Source organism: Mastigoproctus giganteus, chromosome 4 (genome assembly GCF_048544385.1).
Source record: "Mastigoproctus giganteus isolate SK-2022 chromosome 4, ASM4854438v1, whole genome shotgun sequence".
Lineage (NCBI taxonomy): Eukaryota > Metazoa > Arthropoda > Arachnida > Uropygi > Thelyphonidae > Mastigoproctus > Mastigoproctus giganteus.
This window is the reverse complement of record NC_143578.1, coordinates 196,231,919-196,256,206: the sequence shown is the minus strand read 5'-3', so window position 1 is coordinate 196,256,206 and position 24,288 is coordinate 196,231,919. Positions and strand designations below refer to the sequence as shown.

Here is a 24,288-nt window from a genome sequence, read left to right as displayed (position 1 = left end):
ACCTTATAACCACCTTATATTGCTTATTATTTTAGTTACAAATAAAAAAATTACAAAGTTTTGTTGCATAATTTATCAAAAGCCTATCTCAGATTTAAACCTTTTCATCCAACCACAAAGGTAATAACTCAAAAAACAGTTTCTGTGTATACTCCAGGATATGGCAGTGGAAGTTTTAACCATTTTTATAGCAATCACATACAGAAACATTTAGTGAACATTGGCATGTTTACCCTTCATGGCTGAGGCACATTGAAATGGACAATATGAACCTTTGAACAAGCACAGAGCTGTGGACAGAGCCTTAATTCACGATATTGTTCTCTAAATGAAAATACAGTCTGATCTATTTTTAATGAACTTCCATATAGCAAATTTTTCTATTTAGCGAATTTTTTTGATTTAAATGATTTTGATTTAAAAATTTTTTAAATGTTTGCCAAACAAGACACTGACTTTTAAAGGTAATAAATGTTTAGGTGGTAAAAATAGTAAGGAGAGAATTAATCTTGGTTGGTAATGAAAAACTGTAGCTTTTAGTAATAGGCAAAAGTAAACAAACCAGATGTTTCAAAGGTGTAAAGTTGTTAGAGTTGGACTACAACCACAAAAACTCTTGGATGACAAGGATGGAGTATGTATCTTTTCTGGAGCATAAAACATTCCAAGCGAGATCTGGTTAGCTAGCCAAATTTAAAAAGTGCTGTGGCTTACTCAAAAAAGTTATTTCTGGTGAAAGTGGAGTTGTAACCGAAGAAGACTGTACCCACTGGAAAGAAACAGTTTTGAAAAATTTATGGAGGACTACCAGCCCAAAGACATATTTAGCGTTGATGAAACAGGTCTATTTTTTAAATGTTTGCCAAACAAGACACTGACTTTTAAAGGTAACAAATGTTTAGGTGGTAAAAATAGTAAGGAGAGAATTAGTCTTGGTTGGTAATGAAAAACTGTAGCTTTTAGTAATAGGCAAAAGTAAACAAACCAGATGTTTCAAAGGAGTAAAGTTGTTAGAGTTGGACTACAACCACAAAAACTCTTGGATGACAAGTGAAATTTTTGAACAGTGGATTTTAAATTTTAATAGAAAAATTATGAAAGAAAACAGAAAAATCACATTGACTGTCGATAACTTCCCTGCCCACCCTCACTCAGTAATTTTGAAACTTACAGTTGTAAAACTTGTTTTCATTCCTCCAAATACCTTGTATAAACTGCAGCCAATGGACCAAGCCATTATCAAGAATTTGAAAATGCACTACCGAAGGTGCATACTCAAAAAAATTATACTGAGAATAGAAACCAACCAACCTGTAGAATCTGTTATAGATTTGTGGATGTGCACATTAAAGTTTGTGGAAGTGTGGAGTCAAGACGTGACAGAAACAACGATTAAGAATTGTTTTGCAAAAACAGGTTTTGCTAAGATGCCAATTAACAGCGATGAAAGGGATGAACTATTACAAGATATTGAACAATCTTGGGAATAACTCCAAGCAAGAGGTTTGATGAGTGGAGAAATTGTTTTTGATGAATTTTCAGGAGTTTATAATGATGTCACAGTAGTTGAATATCTGAGTGACTGCAACATTTTGGAGAGTATTCAAAGAACTAATGACAATATTGTCGATGAGTGAGTTGGGAAATGAGGGCAAAATTTAAACCTTCCAAACATGAAGCATTTGAAACTTTGCGTTGAGGCCTTCAGTGTGAAGAAGATGTGCCAGAAAATATATTTGAGTGTTCAAACAAATGCGAACATTTTTATGAATGATATACAGTAAAATCTAGTGTACGGTAGGGCCCCACTCATACGGCAGGTTAGGTTCCAGACCCCTGCCGAAAAGTGGAACATTGCTTTTTTTTTGCTTGTGAATTCACATAAAAGCCTAATAACATGTTTAAACTATCATATATTAAGTGAGCAACAAAGCCAGGACTCAAAAACGATATGAAAATCAAATGAATATACAGTACACACACTACTTACGTTAATATTTTCGCCCTTAGCTTATAGTGATTGACAAATGTAAATTTGGAAAAAAAATAAATTTGGGGAAAAAAAAAAAAAAAAAAGAATATATTTATTGTAGGAAGGATGAAGGAGATGGCACACATTTTCATCATCTGACTCATTAACGAATCTTATTCGTTTTGACAATGGAAACTTGGTTGAAGCTCTTGCAGGGATTTGTGTTGCTGTTGAAGATTGTTCAAGGCTAGCTGTTGCTGTCGAAGGCTGCAATGATACTTTCATAAAGTAGGAAAACAATGAACTTTGCCTCATTAATTTCCTTCTCCTTTCCCTTAGAATTTCTTTATAGCATGCAATATTGTCTAGAAGTCTTGCATTCACTTTAGAACTTCTTTCAAAATTTGGATCAATTCTCTCAAAAGATGCCATCCCTGTTTCTATACATTTGATAGTTTCTTCCAATTCCTCAGTGGTCGTTTCTCTAGGGATAGCAGGAATATCATCAGGATGGGACTCTTCGTGAAACGTCCTTCTTTGCTCTTCAATCAGAAGATCTTCGTCCATTAGGGTCTCATCATGAGAGACAAGCAATTCTGCCACATCCTCAGGCTCAACTTCCAATTCTAATTCCCTTGCCATTTCCACAACATTTGTAGTGACTTCCTTCACCAAATTCTCAAAGCATTCAAAATCGTCCTTAAGTGTGGAAATTAGCTTCTTCCAAGCACTTTTCAATGTTGTTTATTTAACTTCCTCCCATGCATCTCTAATGGTTTTTATACCATCCAAAATCATGAAGCCTTTCCAAATTGCTTTAAATTTATTTTGTTTATGCCCAGCTACTATATCACTGTCTAAGGCATTTATATCTGTAACAAAAGATCTTAAGTAATACTATTTAAATGCTGCAATGACGCCTTGGTCCATAGGCTGCAGCAATGAAGTTGTATTTGCAGGTAGAAAAATAACTTTTATCTCCTTGTACAAACCAATTAGAGCTCTAGGATGGCCAGGGGCATTGTCTGCAAGAAGTAAAATCTTAAAAGCAATTTTATTTTCCTTACAATAAGTCTCAACCATAGGCTTAAAATAGTCCGTGAACCAATTTGAGAAAAGATCTGCAATCATCCAAGCTTTTGAATTAGATTTATAATAAACAGGGAGGCTAGCTTTTGCATAGTTCTTTAGGGCCCTAGGATTTTCTGAGTGATAAATCATCATAGGTTTTAACTTGCAATCACCAGCTGCATTAGCCCCTTACAATAGAGTTGGCCTGTCTTTTTGCAGCTTTGAAGCCAGGCACTGATGACTTCTCCTCTTTAGCAATAAAAGTCCTAGATGGCATCTTCTTCCAATATAGGGCCATTTCTGCTATGTTGAAAATCTGCTGCTTAGTATATCCACCATCTTCGATGATCTTAGAAAGCTCACGTGGATAACATTCTGCAGCTACTGTATCAGAACTAGCCGCTTCACCTTGCACTTGATGTTGTGGAGATGGCTTCTTTCCTTAAACCTATTAAGCCAGCCTCTGCTTGTTTCGAATTTATCCTCAGCAGCTTCCTCACCTCTCTCAGCCTTCATAGCATTGAAAAAATTTAGGGCCTTGTCCTGGATGATGGCTCTGCTTAAAGGCACATTGTGACTAGTTTGATGTTCAATCCACATCAGTAAAAGTTTTTCCATGTCAGCAATAAAGCTGTCACGTTTTCTTATAACTTTAGTGTTCACTGGTGTAGCACTTCTAATTTCCTTCAACACTTTCTCCTTAGCGTTCACAATTATACTAGCTTACGGCCTATCTCAGCCATAGACATACCTTGCTCACTTAGTTTAATCATTTCTAACTTGGCATTTAAAGTAAGAGGCTTGCGACTCCTTTTTTTATCACTAGTACTACACTTAGATGCCATTGTAATTAGCACAAAAATATTATATATAATTCAGTATAACTTTAAAAAGTTTGAATGTTTGGAAAATTACCAGAATACAAAGATGTAGAGTGCACAAGTGATGTAAACAAACTGAATCACCGACAATAAAATGGCATGCGATGCTAGTCTCGAACCCTTTGCTGAACGTGTCATGTACAAAAATGCCGAACATAACGAACATGGATATAATTGGAAACTGCTGTATTAGCGGAACAACATAAAGCAGGGCCCTACTGTACAACAAAAAATAACCAAATATTTTATGAAATAATTCTTAAAAGTGTACTAATTTATTGTGTGCATCGTGGAAGTAGTCATTTCTTAATATGTATGTATTAATAAATTAATTGTTTTAAAATGTTCGAAAATTTATTCATTTACACTTATTTCTGATTTATTTCCCATCTTTTACTATATTTCTGAATGTTAAATTATAGTATTTTTCATTGTTGAGAAGGTCATATTTCTCTCTAACAAAATTTCTGTTTTAACAAATTTTTTCAAGCGAACGGTTTCGTTATATAGAGGTCCAACTGTATTTAAAAATGTGCTACATTTTAAATGTTATACAGATACATCATATAAATAGCATTAGTGTTATTATATTAAAGATTTTACATTCCTGTTATAGATAGTGTTTGGTTTTACCAAGTATGTTAATTTCAGGGAATAATTTTTCTAACATAAATTTCTCCACATGTGCCACCTTTTATATATTGTTTCAGATCCATCATATAAATAGCACTAGAGTTATATTTTGAAATGTATTCCTGTTTTCTGCCCTGCAGTGTGTTTTTATTATATATCATGAATGATGAGAATGATAAAATTTTTATTTATAAGGACATGGCTGAAATGTTTTGTTTATCTATTCAATACAAATTTCGGCTTAAGTTTTCTTTACTGCTCGATTTAGAGGCTGTTATAATTTAATTTTTAATGTACATTAAAAGTGAAATTATAACAGCCTCTAAATCAGTAATGAAAACTTAATACACATTATAAGCCTATATTTTTATGTGTTCTTTATAAAATGGGAAAAGGGAGAATGGAAAGGTTGTTGAAAGTTTTCTATCAGCATTATTTGTTGTTAATATTATTGTTTTCTCTAAATTGTGTTTTTTTGATAGGCCTTTATTCCTGAAGTAACTATTCATGAACAAGAAGTTGATATGAAATTAGAAGTGGAAACACCTCCTGATACCCCTCCCAGTGCAAATGATGGTCCACCAAGCTCCCCTTCACAGTTGGATAGTTCATTATTTTTGTCTACCTCTCCAGTTGTGACTCTTCCTGTGGTATCAACAGTAAATACCATTCCCCAATCTGTTACAGTCACATCTGATCTAAAACTAAAACCTAAACCTGTTATTTCTGCTAAGAACGGTGTCTTATCAAGCTCTAACTGTAAGTATACTCTGTCTTTTAATTGTTTTGAAATTGTCTTTTAATTGTTTTGAGATTTTGAGAACATTTATAGTTTTGTAGAGGTAACAGTTTTTTTTTTTTTTTTTGAAAATTTTTATTAAATCTTTTAATAAAAAGATTTGAACAGATTATAAATTTCAACTTTTTAAAAATTGCTTTAAATTTATATATTGTGATCTGTATATTGAGAATAATGGATTACAATTAAAAGTATAGTGTTTATTCAGTTCAGTTTATTTAATTAAGAGTATAGTATAGTAAGTTTTGTGACCCCCCCCCCCTCTCTCTCTCTCTCTCTTAGGTAACTCGGGAATTTTTTTTGGGTGGTGCAAAGCCTCGGCTTCCTTGCACCATATAGCTAATAATAATAATAATGATTGGTGACGTGATAAGCAAATAGAAGCATACTGGTGCTGAAATCATCACAAAACAACCTAGAAAAACCTACAAAGCTGACGGAATGTGATAGGAAAGCCCTGCAAAGAATTGTCTGCTCAGAACGCAAGTTGATGTTGTAGCACATACGGGCCTCATGATAAGGTCACATGTCAGCACCAGTACAGTGCTCATGATGCTGCATTATATATATCACAATGCCCATGTAACTGTCAGCAAGCCGCTAATCACCCTATAATGCCAGATACTCTTAGCTTGGTGTAATTCCTACTGTTCTTTGACCATAGAACAATGGAGAGCTGTGCATTGGAGTGACGTCACGGTACATGGTTTATGAGTCTGAGTCTAATGATCCTGCCTTGGTGTGGTAGATGTCCAGAGAAAGCTACCTGCCAAACTGTATTGTCCCAACAGTTGTTGGGACAATATGTCCCAATACTGTTGCACATGGAAGACTGCTACACAAATTGGAGCAGTGTGACATTGGAGGCAAATTGCTGCTATGGATAAAGGGGTGGTTGAGGGGAGAAGACAGAGAGTGGTAATAAATCAATGGACACTGCTCATCGTGGACTAATGTTATTAGTGGAGTCCCTCAGGGCTCAGTGTTGGGTCCATTATTGTTTTCTGTATTTATAAATGATATTGATGATGGTATATCAAGCTTAATGTCCAAGTTTGCAGACGATACAAAGGTTGGCAGGGTTGTCAAGGACACTACTGACACTATGCTGCTGCAACAGGATCTGGAAAGGTTGAGCAGATGGGCTGAGAGGTGGCAAATGAAGTTTAACATTGACAAATGTAAAGTACTACACATGGGAAACAGCAACCCCAGAGCAACGTATCAACTCTGTGGTACTACACTGACAGTGGTAGAGAATGAAAGGGACTTGGGGGTGGTTGTGCAGGCGGATATGAAGTTCTCTGAGCAGTGCAGACGGGCTGCAAGAGTAGCTCATGGAGTATTGTCAATGATATACAGGAATTTTTCCAGCAGGGATAAGGAGGTGATTATTCCCTTGTATAAGGCGATGGTCAGGCCACACCTAGAGTACTGTATACAGGTCTGGAGGCCTCATTTCAAGAAGGATGTAGAGCTGCTGGAACGAGTACAGAGAAGGGCAACAAGATTAGTGAATGGAACAAAGGGGTGCTCCTACGAAGAAAGGCTTAAGTTTTGCAAATTACAGTGTCTGGAGAATAGGCACCAGCGAGGTGATCTGATAGAGGTGTATAAAGCCTTGAATGGTTTAAGCATGCTCAATGCTGATGGGATTCTTCTTCTAGCTCAGAAAAATCACCTGAGAGGGCATAAATTCAAATTGAGGAAAGACAGATGTAGGATAGATATGCGGAAATTTGCCTTTAGCTAGTTAGTTATTTGGTTTTTAGGAGCATTAGCAACTAAGGCCATATTGCTCCGGGATATGCGGTGGTCATTCCCTGACCTTTCCGCATCCTCCGTATTTGGTGGTGACGGGCTCGAACCCCGGTCTAATCAAGAAGCGTGTGCTACACACTGCTGCTCCTTCCCACCAGGCTACGGAGGCGCCCCGCCTTTAGCCAGCGGGTGGTTGGTTGGTGGAACAGACTTCCATCCCTTGTCGTGGAGGTTGATAGCCTAAATAAGTTTAAGGCTCAGCTGGACAGGTATTTTGAACGAAGAGAGGGGTGAAGTGGAAGTGGTTTTTTTTTTTTTTTTTGGCTGATGCTGCATAAGCTTGCTTTCTTGCATCGAATGCCTGTACTAATGCTAATGCTATCAGTGATGTTTGGGAGAGGCAGTGTGATGGTCTGGGACTGTTTTTCATGCTTTGGCCTTGGTCTATTAGTTGTTTTTGACAAAATGTTGAATGCTAAGTTCTGCTAGACATCTTGGGCAATAATGTTTTAATTACATTGTGGCAGCATATCAGGGAAAGCCAGTAACTATATCAGCAGGACCATGCTCCATGTCATACTGATCATATTATGACAGACTTGTTTGAGGACACTAGTGTCAAAAAGTTGGACTGGGTCAATCCAGAGGCCCAACCTCAATCCTATAGAGAACCTCTGGGATGAATTGGATCATTGGGTTCATTTGGGGAGATATTGCCCAAAAGAACAGAGCTGAACTGTGGCCACCTTTGTAGGCTGAATGGCAATAAATATCAAAGGGCATATACAATCAGGTTAGTTAATGTACACAGTGCATTTGCAGTGTGTACGTATTTTCAGGGGTGTTTGATTTTTTTTTTCCTTAAATTAAATGAAATTTTTTATTTTTCTGTGAGTAATAAAAATGAAAAGTAAAAATAGTTATCTCCTTATCAATTAATTATTAAGATTATAACTTTATAGAATACTTAATAAAACAGTAGTTTTATGTTCTTTGAACTTAGCCTTTAATTTGATTTGAACCGTATAGTATTTATTACTCTTCACCCATATCCTTTTTTTTGTCTCTCTCTCTATCTCTCTATCTATCTATCTATACCACCATCAGTGCCATTCAGCTGCAAAACGGAAACATCACTGAAGACCCAGAGGAAATCTTCTCTGAAGTGAACAAGATTTTATAGAGAAATTTACAGTTCTCAAGAAACCTCTACAAAGGCAACGGAGGAAATCCTTTCAGGACTTAAAAAAATCTCCCATACTGCAAAACCCTTTCCAAAAATAAATCACCAGGTCTGGACGGACTGACTTCTGAATTCTTCCAAACATTTTGGGATCAACTTGGAGTGCTACTCTTTGGAATGCTTGAAGAAGCTCAGTCCCATGGACTACCAGCTTCGGTCACCACCTCTGTCGCTCGACTGATTCCCAAGAAAGGGGATCGCACCAATTTACAAAACTGGCGCCCGATTTCCTTAATGAATACGGACTGTAAAATCATTTCCAAAGCCATCACCAATAGATTAAAAGCCACTCTCCCTGATATCATCGATCACCAACAAACATACTCTATACCTGGAAGATCGATTCATGACAATCTGCATCTGATCCGAGACCTCCACTCCACTGCAAACAGCCAAAGAGAATTCCTAGCACTAATTAGCCTTGACCAGAAAAAGGCATTCGACAGCGTCGAACACAGCTACCTATTTCAAACCTCGAAAGCCTTTGGATATGGACCTTACATCATCGGAACAATCCATCTGCTATACAAGCAAGCCAAATTCTGCCTGAAACTCAACAACCAGCTCACCTGCCACTTTCTGTATTCCAGAGGGATAAAACAAGGCTGCCCACTCTCTGGACAACTCTACGCAATTGCCATAGAACCATTCGTTAATAAAATTGCCACCAGTATACAATCCCAACGAACGCTGCTACCAGAACCCCACCTAAATATAACCTACTCAGCATACGCAGATGATGTCATAATTGCAATACTCCACGAGAGCGAATTTGAAGTCATTCAAAAGGCTCATGATCTCTATGCTCAAGCATCAGGCGCAAAACTCAACCACTGTAAGACCAGCGGCCTGTGGGCTGGCAATTGGAAAACTAGAACCGACTCCCCCATCCAAGGCACATGGTCCAGCGAGGGACAGAAATACGTAGGTGTGTACCTCGGCAATACCCTCCTTTTCTCCCAGAAGAACTGGCCCGAATTGCTGAGTCGTTTCAACAAAGTACTCGGGAAATGGAGAAACGTGTGCGTCACATCTTCGCTGAGAGGGAGAGTGCTTGTGGTCAATCATATGGCGGCAAGCGTTCTCTGACACACCTTCAAAATTCTCACTCCATCTGCTGACTTCCTCCACCAAATCCAGGCATCTGTCCGAAGCTTCCTTTGGAACAATGCCAACTGGATGTCCTGCTCCAAACTTAGCCAACCACTTACTCACGGGGGGCAAAGGTTGGTCTCTCTTGACGACAAAATCACAGCATTCCGGATCACCTTTCTTCTTAAGACACTGCAAACAAAATACCCACATTCCAACACTACGGATAAACTACTAGCAACAGCCACTAGAGGACTATCCCTTTCAACAATATTGAGAATGGATATGGCACCAGCACCACTCAAACTACCGCCATTTTATAAAGACGCATTATACCGCTGGAAAAAGCTAAACCTTCACCATAATCTTGAGAGAACATCCCTTCCTGGAATACTTTCAGAACCGCTCTTCTACAATAAAAGAATAATAGACCCTGCAAATGATGATATTCTCTTCTTCCCTACGTGGAACTGGGCAGGAATAAGAACCATAGGCGACCTCCTGACACCAAGCCTTGAATGGAAAGGATCAGAAGATTTGCCCATTAAAACCATAAATGCAAAGCAGCAACACACATCTAAAATCAGCGATCACACACAAGCTCTTCCAGACATCACTACAACTAAAGGGATTGGAAATGTCACTGGATCCTCGCCTACACCAACCTTCGCCATCACATCACCAGAAGACACGGTACCTCTGTCTCCTGCACCCTCCAAAAAAGTCTATCAGCTAATCATGTCTCGCCATACAACCACAATTTTCCCGTCATCCACCTGCCAAGCTGTCCCTACACTCCTCTCCACTCGCCACAAGCCACCATCAAACTTTCAGAGGAACCTTCCGTACAGGACGAAATGCTCCAAATCGGAGACTGTGGCACAACATCCTTTCCACACCAGTCAAGCTACAAATCTTCGGGTTACGCTCTTCAAACTACTGCCTCTTCTGCGCCACCCCAGGTACCCCGGAACACATATACCTGGCATGCCCTGTGAACAAGGAACTCGTCAAATACGCTTTGGATGCAGCAAAGCTTGCCTGTAACCACGCCCACACTCCGGAGGACGACTGGTACCTACTTCACTCTGAGCAGACAGCACACACCACCTGCAACTTCCTATTCATTGCGGCCAAGGCAGTCATTTATAACTTCTACTTGAAGCACACAAGAAGCAGTGACGAGGTGCCTCCGAGGAAGCTCTGCCGAGGAAGTTGCAGAGCAGACTTCTACTCGAATTCCACAGCAAAAAACCAGAAACTGTGGATCATCTTAACAGCGAATGGAACAGTGACGGTCACCCCTTCACCATCACTGAACAGTCCATCACCTTCAACGTGTGGCACTTAATATGAGAATGATCCGACCCCAAGAAACTGGTTTTCTTATTTCCTGAAATTAAAATATTGAAACTTTTGTATTTTATTCTAAAAAGTTTTTCTTTATCTTTCCTTTTTTTGCTTTGTACATAGAATATAAATAGTTGTTGTTGAAAATGTATCTACTGTTCAGGTTTTAATAAAAAAAATATATATATATGTATATATATATGTATATATATACACAGTGGATGCCGGTTATTTGGTCCACCGGTTAATCGGGGCAGCCGTTTATTTGGGGCAAATCTTAAAAAACAAAAACCAATCGAGAAAATAGCCAGGGTTTACTTCGCTTAATTGGGACAAAATGCCGTTTAATCGGGGCAGGAGACCTCAGCACTGGAGATTACCCTACGATTGTCTCCGACCGTACCACGTAGTTCGGTCGGATTTTTGGAGGTCACAACCATAAAACAATAAAAACAATTAGCAGTCACCTGTTTATTGGGCTTTTCTGTTAGTGCAATCTATCATAAATGGACAGTAAACTCGATCTTATTGAATTTGCGATAATACCGGCAGCTGGAATTCTGTGGGTTATTATGGTAAAATGTGTTTACACTTCCATGGAATCTTCAATCATATAAAAAAAATAATTTTCAGAATCTTCTCTTCATTCCTATTTTTAAAGCTTCCTAATTTGTTACTCCGTTCTCACTTGCGCGTGTTGTGTTACGTGCAATTTGTGTGTGCCCTCTTCTTTGTTATTGATTGCTTATCTTTTTACTGTTTTAAATTTCAGCCCCCACCAATAAATGTCAGTGAACAGAAATGTCAACTAGTTCAGTTAGTATGTACATATTACAGTACGTATTAATTATCCCGATTATCACGTATATTCTTCCGATTTTCACGTATCATTTAATTTTTTAATTGGTAAGGTAATAAAGGGTAAATTTGTACTTAATATATCTTTACTTTTATAGCCTGTGGATAATATTCCTCCTATTTTCGCTAATTAGAATCGCTGTTTAATAGAATTAAAATTCAATTCACAAACGTGATCATAATGACCGGCGCTTATTGCACATCGTATAGTGAATGGTACTTTACTATTTTGAGTTCGTCGTAACATGATTTGATTGTACAGTGAACTAATTGTAAAGGGGGGGGGGGGTAAATTGTATTTTTAACTATTTACGTGAAACTTCGGATAATTGGGGCAGCCGCTTAATCGGGCCAAAATGCACTAGTCCCGATTTGTCCCAAATAACCGGAATCGACTGTATATATTAGGCAAAGCTAAGTAATATTTGATAGGTGCTCTCAAAATATTCCAAAATGAGCATTTGCAACCTGTATACAACAGTTTTGGTAAACACGACAATTATAGCTGAAATGTTATCAGAAGCCCTCAGTTTATCATTTTAAATGGAAAACAAAATGAAAAGTTCATCAGGTGGAAACTAATATTTAGCTGAACCGCCTCTGGCCCTGATGACAGCAGCACACCATCGAGGCATCGACAAGATCAATTTCTGAAGATAATCAACTGATAGTTCGTGGTTTCAAACACGAATTATGACTTCCTGAAGTTCACGAAGGGTCCTTGGTTTCTTTCTGGCAATTGCAGATTCCAGACGGTGCCAACAGTTCTCTATAGGATTCAGGTCCTGGTTGTTTCCTGGCCAGCTAAGAGTTGTAATGGACCGGTTCTTCCAATCATTTTTTCACCTGTAACAAATGTAAACACATTACTGTCGAATCTCTAATGCAGAAATGAAGCTAAAGTAACTTTCGCTTTTCGCCCAATGACAAAGAGCAGAGTCATCCTGAAAGAGTAGTTACTTGGCAGGTTGAAATGATCTCTAATGGTTAGCAGCAATTTGCTTTCCAATATAGCCATGATATGCATCAGACTTTGCAACTTTCTGTAACTGACATGAAAGTAGACATTGTTAATCTTGCCAAGAACTTTTTTTTTTTTTTTTTAATGAAAACCCCAAACACGAGAGGTATTAGAACCTATAGTACTTAGTGCTGTGCTTGGGTCGGAGGTTGAGAAGATGAAAGAAGATATTTGTTGACATTAGACTTGAACTTCTATAGACACTAATTTTCAGGAAATGCCTATGAAGGAAGGTTGTTCGAGAAAACAGCAGTTGAATGAATAAATGAGGAAGATGAAAAGTTGGTTCTGTGAGTTTGAAGTTGGACAGTAAATGGATGTTGGCTGGTGGCGGCATGTGTTGGGACTGTTTTGAAAGAGAGAGTGGGAATTATAGAAGTCAATTCAGAAGAACAGTGCCCACGGAAGTGTCTGTAGAAATGGCATGCAGCAGAAACAGTACATCTATGAGATAGCGAGTGGAGAGACTCTGTTAGAGAGAAATCAAATAATTAACCTAACTGCCCCCTTCTGAATGGAATCTGGAAGCCTGAGAGAGGTTTTGGGGGCACCGCCCCAGATGTGGGAACAATATTCCATGGTAGAGTGGATTTGTGATTTGCACAGAGTGAACAGCTGTTTGGAAGAAAAGTAACACCGAGAATGAAAGAGAAAACCAAGGGCATCCATCTTACTCTTAAAGCTCTCATAATGGCTCATCTCACTGCTGAGTTGGCACCTCATTTCCTCACACTCCTTGTACTGCACACACAAAGACATCACCCTGACTATCTCATGTCTTGGTCCAGAAAGTGTGCAAATATAGCACAAACAGCACATTTCTTTAGGATATGATTCATAAAGGAGAACTGCCCCTTTAATTCTCTCTCCTGAGCCTCACCACTCCTGCTGTTTTGAGCCCGTTGCTTTGCTGCTCTAGTTTAGGACATGATTTCCATTTAAACTTAGTAATCGAGAATACTACACTAAACTAGCACTTAAATGCAATAATAACACTACTCTAATTCACAGTTATACAGCAATAATACATACTAGCTTATCAAGTTTACGTTATATATTATGCTATGCCATTATGTTATTTTATATATATTATACTATGTTATATAATTTGTTATACCATCACTTTTGTAAAGTTATAAGTTAATTATAATAGATAATAAAATTATCTAACTAATGCCAACCTACATGATACCAACTATTGAGATGTCTTTACCACAATTAAAACAGTTAGAACACTAGAATTCCCTTACAGTATAAGTTACAAAATATGATATTCACTCCAAATCGCGGATACAAAGGTTTACTTATATTTGTCGTAACTTGCAAAATATCTTATCAAAAATTAAAAATAAGCTAACAAACATGACTAAGACTATTAAGCTATTTATTGAGGACAATTCAATATGTTACTAATGTCAAAAAGATGGCAAAATTTTCCAAGAAAATTATTATTTGTAGGAGCTCAAAATTCTTCATATGCACAAAGCATTATTACCACCTGTATATGTTTGTTGATTGTTAAAGGAAGAAAAAATGTTGAAATTTTGTTTACCTTTAAATGTTTCTTTCATGGTTTATTTTTGTCTAATTAACATAAATAAGATAGTAAGAATTTTGAACCCAACAATTAGGGAAAACATTTGTAGTATTCTTAAGTGCTAAACATTTTATGTATTATTTTGTTCCTTGAATATTTTTAGAATATTATTATATTATACTACACAATAATATTGTAGTCTTAAGATTACTATAATTCATCATCATCATCAGCCATTTTCAATCCACTGCAGGATGAAGGCCTCTCCAGCAACTTTCCAGTTCCTTTTGTTTTGAGCACTGGCCATCCATTTACTACCCAAAAACTCATGAATTTCATCTATCCATCTCCGCCTTTGTCTTCCAGGTTTTCTTCTAGCTCCTCTTGGGTACCAATCTGTTATTTTCTTAGTCCATCTGTCATCATGTCTTCGAGCTATGTGTCCTGCCCAAGACCATTTTAGTTCTTTAGTTTTGATAAGAATGTCCTTTACTTGAGTTGATGCCTAATCCATGTGTTTCTCTTCTTATCTAACAGTCTAATTCCCAATATAATTTGTTCCATTCTTCGCTGTGTAGTTCTCAGCTTCTCTTCCATTCTTTTGGTGAGTGCCCAAGTTTCACTTCCATAAGTCATGGTGGGGAGTATACATTGATTCATTATTTTACGTTTCAGACAAACTGGGATATTACTCTTCAGTATGTGACTATATTTCCTGAATGCTATCCATCCAAAATTTATTCTTCTCTTGACTTCCAGCCATTTATCATTATTACAGCTAATAACTTGTCCCAGATAAGTATATGACTCCACCTTTTCAATTACTGCTCGTTCAATCATTATTTCCCTTTTCGTGGCATACTTGTTCATCATTACTTTTGTTTTAGCCATATTCATCTTTAGTCCAAAATCCTTACTAACTGTGCATAACTGATTAAGATTTTCCTCTAATTCTTTGGGATCGTGGCTTATGACCACAATGTTATTTGCAAATCATAAATGATTTAGGTACTCTCCGTTCACATTGACTCCTTTCTACGACCAGTCTAATCGTCTGAAAGCTTCCTCAAGGGCAGCAGTAAACAGCTTCGGAGATATTGTGTCTCCTTGTCGAACTCCTTTCTCGATTTTAAATTTCCTACTGTCTTTGTCTAGTCTAATAAAGGAGGTAGCATTCTCATATATTTTCTTCAAAATCATAATATATGGGGTATCTATGCCTTGTCTTTCCAGTGCCCGAAACATTGCCTTATGCTGTATGGAATCAAATGCCTTTTCATAGTCCACAAATGCCAGGCATAATGGTGTTTTATATTCATTTGCTTTCTCCATTAGCTGTGATATTACGTGAAGGTGATCCATAGTTGAGAATCCTGTCCTAAAGCCAGCTTGCTCTTTCAGTTGATTCTCATCAAGTATTCTTTCTAATCTGTTAGTAATGACCCTTGTGAACAACTTGTAGATATGGGATAACAAGCTAATTGGTCTATAATTTCCAATTTCTGATTTATCTCCTTTCTTATGCAGCAAAACTATGATTGCATTATTCCACTGCTTAGGCATCACACCTTTTCTAATGCACTTTGTGAAGAGCCTTGCCAGTTTTTGTGTTATGTCTCTTCCTCCCAATTTTAACAACTCTACAGTAACTTCATCTTCCCCCGGGGCTTTCTGATTCTTCATTTTCTTCAATGCATGTTCTACCTCATCAGGAAGAATATCGGGTATGTCGTATGTGTTGCTACTTTGCAATCCATCTTCCCCACTGCTGGTATCACTCCCTCGCTTCTTGTATAATTCTCTATAGTAGTCTTCTGCTATTTGAATTATGCCTTCTCTGCTGTTTATAAGTACACCATTGCTATTCTTCAGTTTCAGTATCATTTGTCTTTCTATATTACTGCTCATGGCTGCTGATTTAAATCCTTTGTTTTCCCTTAATGCTTGTTCTACTTTTCTTGTGTTAAATCTTCTTATGTCCTCTCTGAGTCTCTAATGGCTTTGCATAATTTAGTATACTCAATTTTCTCCCTGTCAGTGTTTTTCTTGCTCTTCATTTGTCTTCTTCGGTTCATCATGACAAGTGTTTCTTGACTAATTTTTTTCTTCTTTGGATTTCTGTTTCCCTATAGATTTCTTGGGCTTTATCACTTTCAGAAAGTTGTAATATTCCTCGTCGATATCTTGGTCCTGAGCAGTCTGCAGAAGCTCAAACTTGTTCTTAAGTTCCAGTACATACTGCTTTTTCTCCTCCTCTGTTATCTCAAAGACCTTTGTATTATTTACTCGAGTCAGTTTTTTCCTTTCCTACATCTATATCAAGTGTACATCTTACCATTCTGTGATCACTTCCAACATTTACCTTATTCAGGACGGTAACATCATTCACAATATATCTTCTGTTAGTGAGGATGAAGTCGATTTCATTAGTTGTTAATGCATTTGGACTCTTCCATGTCCGCTTTCTGTTCAACCTTTTCTTGAAAAAGTGTTCATTACTGACAGTCCTTGAGATTCTGCAAATTCCACAAGCCTTTCACCAATTCCAAAATTTCCTATAGTTCCTCTTTCTGTGCTGTGTTGCCTTTTTCCAACCTTAGCATTGAAGTCTCCCATAATAATAGTGTAGTGGATTTTCTGCTCATCTAGAAGACTCAATTTCGGTGTACATTTCTTCAACCTCTTCATCATCATGGCTTGATGTTGGTGCATAAATCATTATAATCTTTAGCTTGTACCTCTTAGAAATCTTGAGTATTAGTCTTGACACCCTTGGTGATGTACTTTTGAATTCCAAAATGTTGTTTTTAAAATCTTTATGGACCAGAAACCCAACCCACCTTCACTCCTTTCACTGTTTCAATTGGTGTACAGCAGATTTCCACTTGATAAACTTGTAAGTGATTCATTTCTTCTTCTTGTTTCAGCCAAACCGATGATATTCCAATTCACATTTTCTAATTCCTTTTCCAGCTCTAATATCCTGTCTTCACCGATGAGTGATCGTACGTTATAACAGGTTAAGTTCAGTTTCCGTGCATGGCAGCCTGGTCGTACCCAGAGATTCTTAGCACCCTCTGCTTCCACTCTGATCCTCTCGCTGCCGTAAGAGGGAGAGTGAAAGCTGCTGGGGACTGAGGGCCATTTGTATTGTTGTGCCGTCATATGCTGGAGGGTTTGGTCTTTTCCTCTTCACGCTGACCAGGCGTCTTGAAGAGAACCACTCTACATGTTCGTTGCCACCTAAGTGACGTAACAGGGCTTACCATCGAGAAGGTGTGCATGTGTGGATTTTAGGGAGGCAGGCCAACCGGACTTCTCCTAAATCTTTTGTAATAGAGAGATATTGGATCTCTCTAATTAATACTATAATTAATACCACTCATATATTACATGAAATTAATAATATAGTTCAGGGGTGGCCAACTTAATTTGTGATGTGATCTACCATCTCAAGAGTTTCATCGCACATGGTTAAAAAAAGTTAATCAACACATATTGAAAAATGTTGTTTATAAATTTTAAAATTAAATACAACTCAGAATTCTTATTTTAAATTCATACATATATAAATTTTTAATTTATGTGAAGTTTGTCTTCATGTCATCTGCCAACCTTTCAAAATCAGGGATATACTGTGATAAGGCCAACTGTAAAGAATCTTCTGTATGCAAGTCCGTAAGAGTAGAGTGATTCCTGGTCATTTGTTTCAAATACGAAAAGGCCAATTCACGTAGATATGTGGAACCAAAACAGGAATTTAAAAGTTTACTGCATTTTTTTACAGTTGGGTACCTTTCTCGGCAAATATATTTCCAAAAGTCTTCTTCTGTTCATCTGGCTTTTAGGAAGATATCGGTTCGCAATGTATTAATTTCATTTTCAAGTAATATTTCCTCCATGTGAAAAACTCAGTGATTTTTTTTTATCCAATTTGTTTCGTATCGAAGTCGACGTTAAATGGATAAGAAATATATTGAACAATTTTTCAGTTGTTTTAAAATCACTGAATCTGGTTTAAAAATCATCCACAACTTTCTCAATTTCAGAAACATATTTCTCACCATTAAATTCAAAAACAAGATATATTTGCAAAATGATCAATTTTTTTTTTTTTTTTTTTTCCCTTTTAGATCCTTAGCCATTGCCAAAAATTGATATTTATATGCAGAAATACTACTAATCATGTCGCCTACATTTTTATTTTTTCCTTGTAATTCCAAATTCAGATCACTTAATTTACTAGTAAAATCTGCCAAAAAAAGCTAGATCACATAACCACTCCATATCTTGTAGCTACTGATAATCATCTCCCCTTTGATCAACAATTTTTTTAATTTCATTCAGCAAATATTGAAATCTCTGTAGAAGCTTACTCCAATTTAGCCACCTCACATCTGTGTGTAATATCAGATCTTGTTCATTTTCATCGAGTTGCATTTTGAAAAGTCTCCTTTGAAGAGATTGTCCTCTGATGGAATTCATGATTTTGAAAGTTATGTCCATAATTAAGTTATTAATATTGAGTAAGCTAAATAAGAACACTATGCTCTCCACAACGTAAATGCGTGAATTTTCACTTTTTCCTATTTAATGTTTTTCTGGCTAACCCTTGTTGGTGGACGATACGGTGGTAACTCAAAAAATCTCATCATCCTTTTAGCACAATGCAACGAATCCATTAAGATGTGGCTGTCATTGCTTTAGCTCCATCTGTTGTTATTGATACGAGCTTAAATAGTGGTAATTTAATTTTTTCAATAAAAGTTTTTAATGCGCTAAATATATCAAGACCTCTAGTTCTTTCTTTTAGCGAAACCATACCCAGCAGTTCTTCTCTAGTGGCAGAATGATCGAAAACCATACGAACAAAAACATGCAATTGAGTTGCATCACTGATGTCTATAGATTCATCCAGTTGTAAAGAAAAGGAACACAATTAGCAATATGAGCATGCAATTGTTTGCTCACATATTTACTCATTTTTTCGACGCGTCGTATGACAGTATTTCGAGATAATTGTAGATCTTGAAGAGCAAGCACTTTTAATTTCATTTTTGTACTTAAAATTTTCAAAAAGAGAATCTGTTTTTTGTAAAAATGCATCTTTGATGAATTGACCATCAGAAAATGGTTTGCATTTTTTTGCAAGAAGATGACTCACTTTAAATGATGCTACAGTTTCTGCTTTAGATTGTAAGTTAGGTGTCACGAAGAAATTTTGTTGTGCAAATAATCTGGATTTAAGTTATTTTAATTTATTTTTGCTAAGGTCAATATTAGGTGGAAAATTCGATTGGTATTTACCACGGAGTGCATTGAAGTACCTTTATAAATTTCCTTTTTTTTGGGTATAGCCACAGAAGCAAATCAAACAATAACATTTTTCTTTTATCATTACAAAAAAGTATTCTAGTTCCCACTCTTGCTGAAAATGATACGTTTTACTCTTTTTCGTAGTATTCATTTTAATTCAAAGGGTATTAAATTAACGTGTAAGTACTGTCCAGTTATTAATATTAAGTAAGGTAAATAAGAATTCGACACATACACTATGCTCTCCACAATGTAACTGCGCGAATTTTCAGTTGACAAGCCTAGCGGCTGCACGGACAAGAGTAATCATGTGGTTCAACGGATTTTAATAAGCGTATGCAGTGGGGCGCATAATAATAATAACATTTAGATTTTGACTAATCTATTTTTATATACATTTTAAATTTGTCATGATCTGCCGAAATTAAAGCGGCGATCGACTTGTTAGCCATCCTTGATATAGTTTATTAAGCTAATCGCCTAAATCACTATGCAATTTAAGATGACATTTCAAGCATCTTACCGATACCCATTATATTATATTATATTATATTATATTATATTTGTATAATATATTCATTATGTTATATTCTTAGTTATAAATGTCATAAGTGCAAGTATTTTAACATTTATTTCCATGAAGACTATTGAATTTGTAGTAGTTTGCTGTATGTTGTGAGCTCTCCTTTTGGGATTCTATACTACCTGAAAGAACCCCTATGCTAGAACAAGATGTACTTATAAACTAGGTGAAAAAACAAAATGTGTAAAATAATATGGAAAATTTGTAATGTAATATAGTGAAAAAGTAAACCTTAAAACTTTGGTTTACATCCAATTTTAATCAGTTTAATCTTTTATTTCGGTTGAGTACTTCCTCAGTAATTGCATTATGCTAGCATTGCTGATACAATAATTACTCTTCCACTTTTAAAGTAATGGTTAATCTTTACAACCTTCCAGTTGAGTTTGGAGGAGGCGTGACATTACTGCAGTGATTGACAAGTTTCTCTCCTCCTACTGCTTGCATTTGGTTAATGCTGCCACGTGACCAAATTCCCATGCATCTTTGCGAGATGCAACAATGGCAAAGTAGCAATGAAGCTGGGGTACCAGTTTCTATGGCTGCATTGATTGCAGGAGAACTGCTGCCATGCTGAAGTGAGCATCAGTCATCACATGACCTTCCAAAGCGGTACCAGTTTCTACAATTGTGAAGATTACAGGACAACTGCTGTTGTGCCGCAGTGAGCTTCAGTCACCACGACCAACTCCATCTGACTTTCTTAAGGGGTACCAATTTCTACGATTGCTAAGATCCCAGGAGAACTATCACTGCGTCGAAGTGAGGGTCATAAATTTATCTTTGTCCGTTTAAATTTTCAGTTGTTAGTTGAAATTTCTATTTGATACAGTTTAGTTAATGACAAGATACTTTGATTTTTATATTAACCAACTGTGACTGTAATGCTTGCATTTATATTTTTGGTATGTTATTAAGGCACATAAAACTGGGGATCAAAACAATATTTAGCCTTTACAAATGCATTTAGTTTAACCACATTTTTTTTACAAAGCTCTTACAAGTCATTAAGTTAGCACCACATTTCTGGTGAGCGGATTTATACGAAGTACATAGGCAAGCCTTTGTATTTACTGAAAATTCATTTTTCAGTTTGATTTCTACTTATTTTACATTTTGCAGATATGTTCCATCTTTTAATGAATTTCTTTATATAGGTAGGTCCCTACATAAAGCTGCAGAATTTTGAAGTGATTAATCAGTTTAAATTTAACTCTGACCGCAGACTAATTAGAGGAACCTTTAAACTATACAGCAGTAAAACTAGAAACAAATGGTTTAGACATAAAATATCCAGCATCCAAGCCATTTAAAAAAACCAAGAAAAATATATAGATAATCTGAGGAATACCTTGTTACTGCAAGAACCAGTCAATGAAAGTGAAACTTAAAGATTCTACAACCAGCTTGAAGCTGCAATAAATAAAGCATCCAAACCATTTCAAAAAAGAAACAACAGCAAAGAATCAAAGATATCAGACTACACTAAAAATCTGATAAAGCAAAGAGAGTCTCTAAAGAAACAGTTTCATGTCACCAAAACACAAAATAGAATTCTCCGAATTCAAAACTCGTGAAAAGAGAAATAAGAAAAGACCTAAGACATGCACATACTAAACAAATCAAAGCAGCCTTAGAACGTAACACTTCTTTGAAGATCTCAAGAAATGAAATCAGCAATGGCAAATCCTGTATCCCATCCCTTAAAATAAATCGGGACAAATAACAACAAACAGATCAGAAATCCTTAGTATAGCAACAGAATTCTATATAGAACTTTATACTAGCAACCTAAATGTAAACTTAAGTGAAGATATCCAACTACACAATCCTTCAGAGGGTAATATTCCAGAAATTACAAACAATAAAATAGGACAGGCTATAAGACAGATGAAAAATGGTAAGGCTCTTGGAGGAGATCAGCTACCAGTTGAACTCTTTAAAACTGGATTTGGAGTACATTCACCTGAACTTCTTGAATTATCTCTGTTGCCAGTATACTATTATATAATACCAAAGCAATGACTAACATCATAAATAATTTTAATTCACAAAAAAGAAGAAAGGTTTGATATAAATATAGTCCAATAAGTCTGATACCACATAATTGCAAAAATATTCATTAGAATAATCCAAAACAGAATCTCCCATCAACTTGACGAGAACCAACCGTATGATCAACCAGGGTTCAGGAAAAACTTGTCAACCATCGAACATCTCCATACCATTAACCAAGTCATCGAAAAGTATCAAGCATATAACCTACCACTTTACATAGCCTTCAGAGACCTCAAAAAGGCATTTGACTTAATTGAACACCAACCTCTCATGAAAACTTTGTAAAAGCAAGGAATAGACTAGATTGGAGGTGTGTAAATGTATCACCAATTCACAAAGGGGGGGGGGGATTCAAAAGGTGACCTGTTAGTTTAACTTGTGTTCCAGGGAAAATAATGGAATCACTGGTTAAAGAAGCATTGCAGGATCATCTAGACAAGACTGCAGTAATAGTTAAGACACAGCATGGGTTTGTTAAAGGGAGGTCTTGTCTGACCATTTGATTGGATACTATGATGTGGCCACAAAGGAACTGAATGCCAAAAATAATTTTGATATCATGTACTTGGATTTCAGGAAAGCTTTTTGATACTGTTGCACATGGAAGACTGCTGTACAAATTGGAGAGGTATGGCATTAAAGGTAAGTTGCTACAATGGATAAAGGGATGGTTAAGTGGGAGACAACAGAGAGTCGTAATCAATGGACACTGCTCTTCATGGACAAATGTTATTAGTGGAGTTCCTCAGGGTTTGGTGCTGAGCCCATTGTTGTTTTGTATATTTATCAATGATATTGATGAAGGTATAGCAGGCTTAATGTCCAAGTTTGCAGATGATACAAAGGTTGGCAAGATTGTTAAAGACAGTATGCTACTCCAACTGGATCTAGATAAGTTGGGCAAATGGGCTGAGAAGTGGCAACTGAAGTTTAACATTGACAAATGCAAAGTACTGCATATGGTAGCAATAACCCAAGAGAAATGTGCCAACTGTGTGGTACTGCACTCTGGGAAATGAAAAGTGAAAAAGACCTGGGGTAATTGTGCAGTCAAATATGAAGTTTGCTGAGCAGTGCAGACTGGCTGCCAGGAATATATAGGAATTTTGATAGCAGTGATGGGGAGGTGATTATCCTGTTATACAAGGTAGTGGTCAGGCCACACCTAGAGTGCTGTGTTCAGGTCTGGAGGCCTCATTTTAGGAAGGATGTAGAGTTGCTAGAGCAAGTACAAAGAAGGGGAACAAAGGGGGTGCTCTTACCAAGAAAGGCTTAAATTCTGCAAATTTCAGTGCCTGGAGAGTAGTCACCTGCAAGGTGATCTGATTGAGGTGTATAAGGCCTTGAATGGGATAAGCAAGCTAAATGCTGTTGGGATTCTTGCTCAGATTAAGAACCTGAGGGGGCACAGATTCAAATTGAGGAAAGACAGTTGTAGAATAGATGTACGGAAATTTGCCTTTAGCCAACAGGTAGTTGATTGTGGAACAGACTTCCATCTTTTGTTGTGGAAGTTGATAGCCTAAATAAATTTAAGGCTGAGCTGGACAGGCATTTGGAACAAATGGAGGGATGAAATGGGCGGGGTTTTTTTGGCTGATGCTGCGTAAGCTTGCTTTCTTGCATCGTATGCCTCTACTAATGCTAATGCTAATAGAATACAAGTAGAGCAGATTTCTCCAAAACATCTACAGCAACAGCAATGCAGCCATCAAGTTTGAGCGAACAAGTCCTAAATTCAAAATAGAAAGGGGAGTAAAACATGGTGATCCAATAGCACCAAAGCTCTTCACTTTAGTGATAGAGATGGTATTCAGGAAACTAGACTGGAGTGATACTAGCTTAAACATCTTAGGTGGGAAACTAACCAACCTCCATATCGCAGATGACATAGCCCTCTTCTCTGAAAGCAGTTCACAATTGGAACGAATGATCTAAACCTCAAAAGCAAAGAAATTGGCCTGAACATTAACTAGGACAAAACAAAAATAATGACTAACCATGTAGCCTCACCCATCAACGTCAGATTCAAAACACTAAACTACGAAGAGCAGTTCAAATATCTAGGCCAAATAATATCACCAATAGAATGGACATCGAAATAGAATCCAGA

The 24,288-nt window shown here is 36.9% G+C and overlaps 1 protein-coding gene across 1 annotated transcript in view; it reads left to right on the top strand.

Moving 5' to 3' along the window:
* Nucleotides 1-24,288, top strand: part of Atf6 (bZIP_ATF6 domain-containing protein ATf6) — a 273,849-nt gene that overhangs the window by 73,504 nt on the left and 176,057 nt on the right. The window contains exon 4 of the mRNA XM_090372442.1: nt 5,040-5,316. Within this exon, the coding sequence (XP_090228568.1) occupies nt 5,040-5,316 (277 nt within the window). The remainder of the gene's footprint in view (nt 1-5,039; nt 5,317-24,288) is intronic.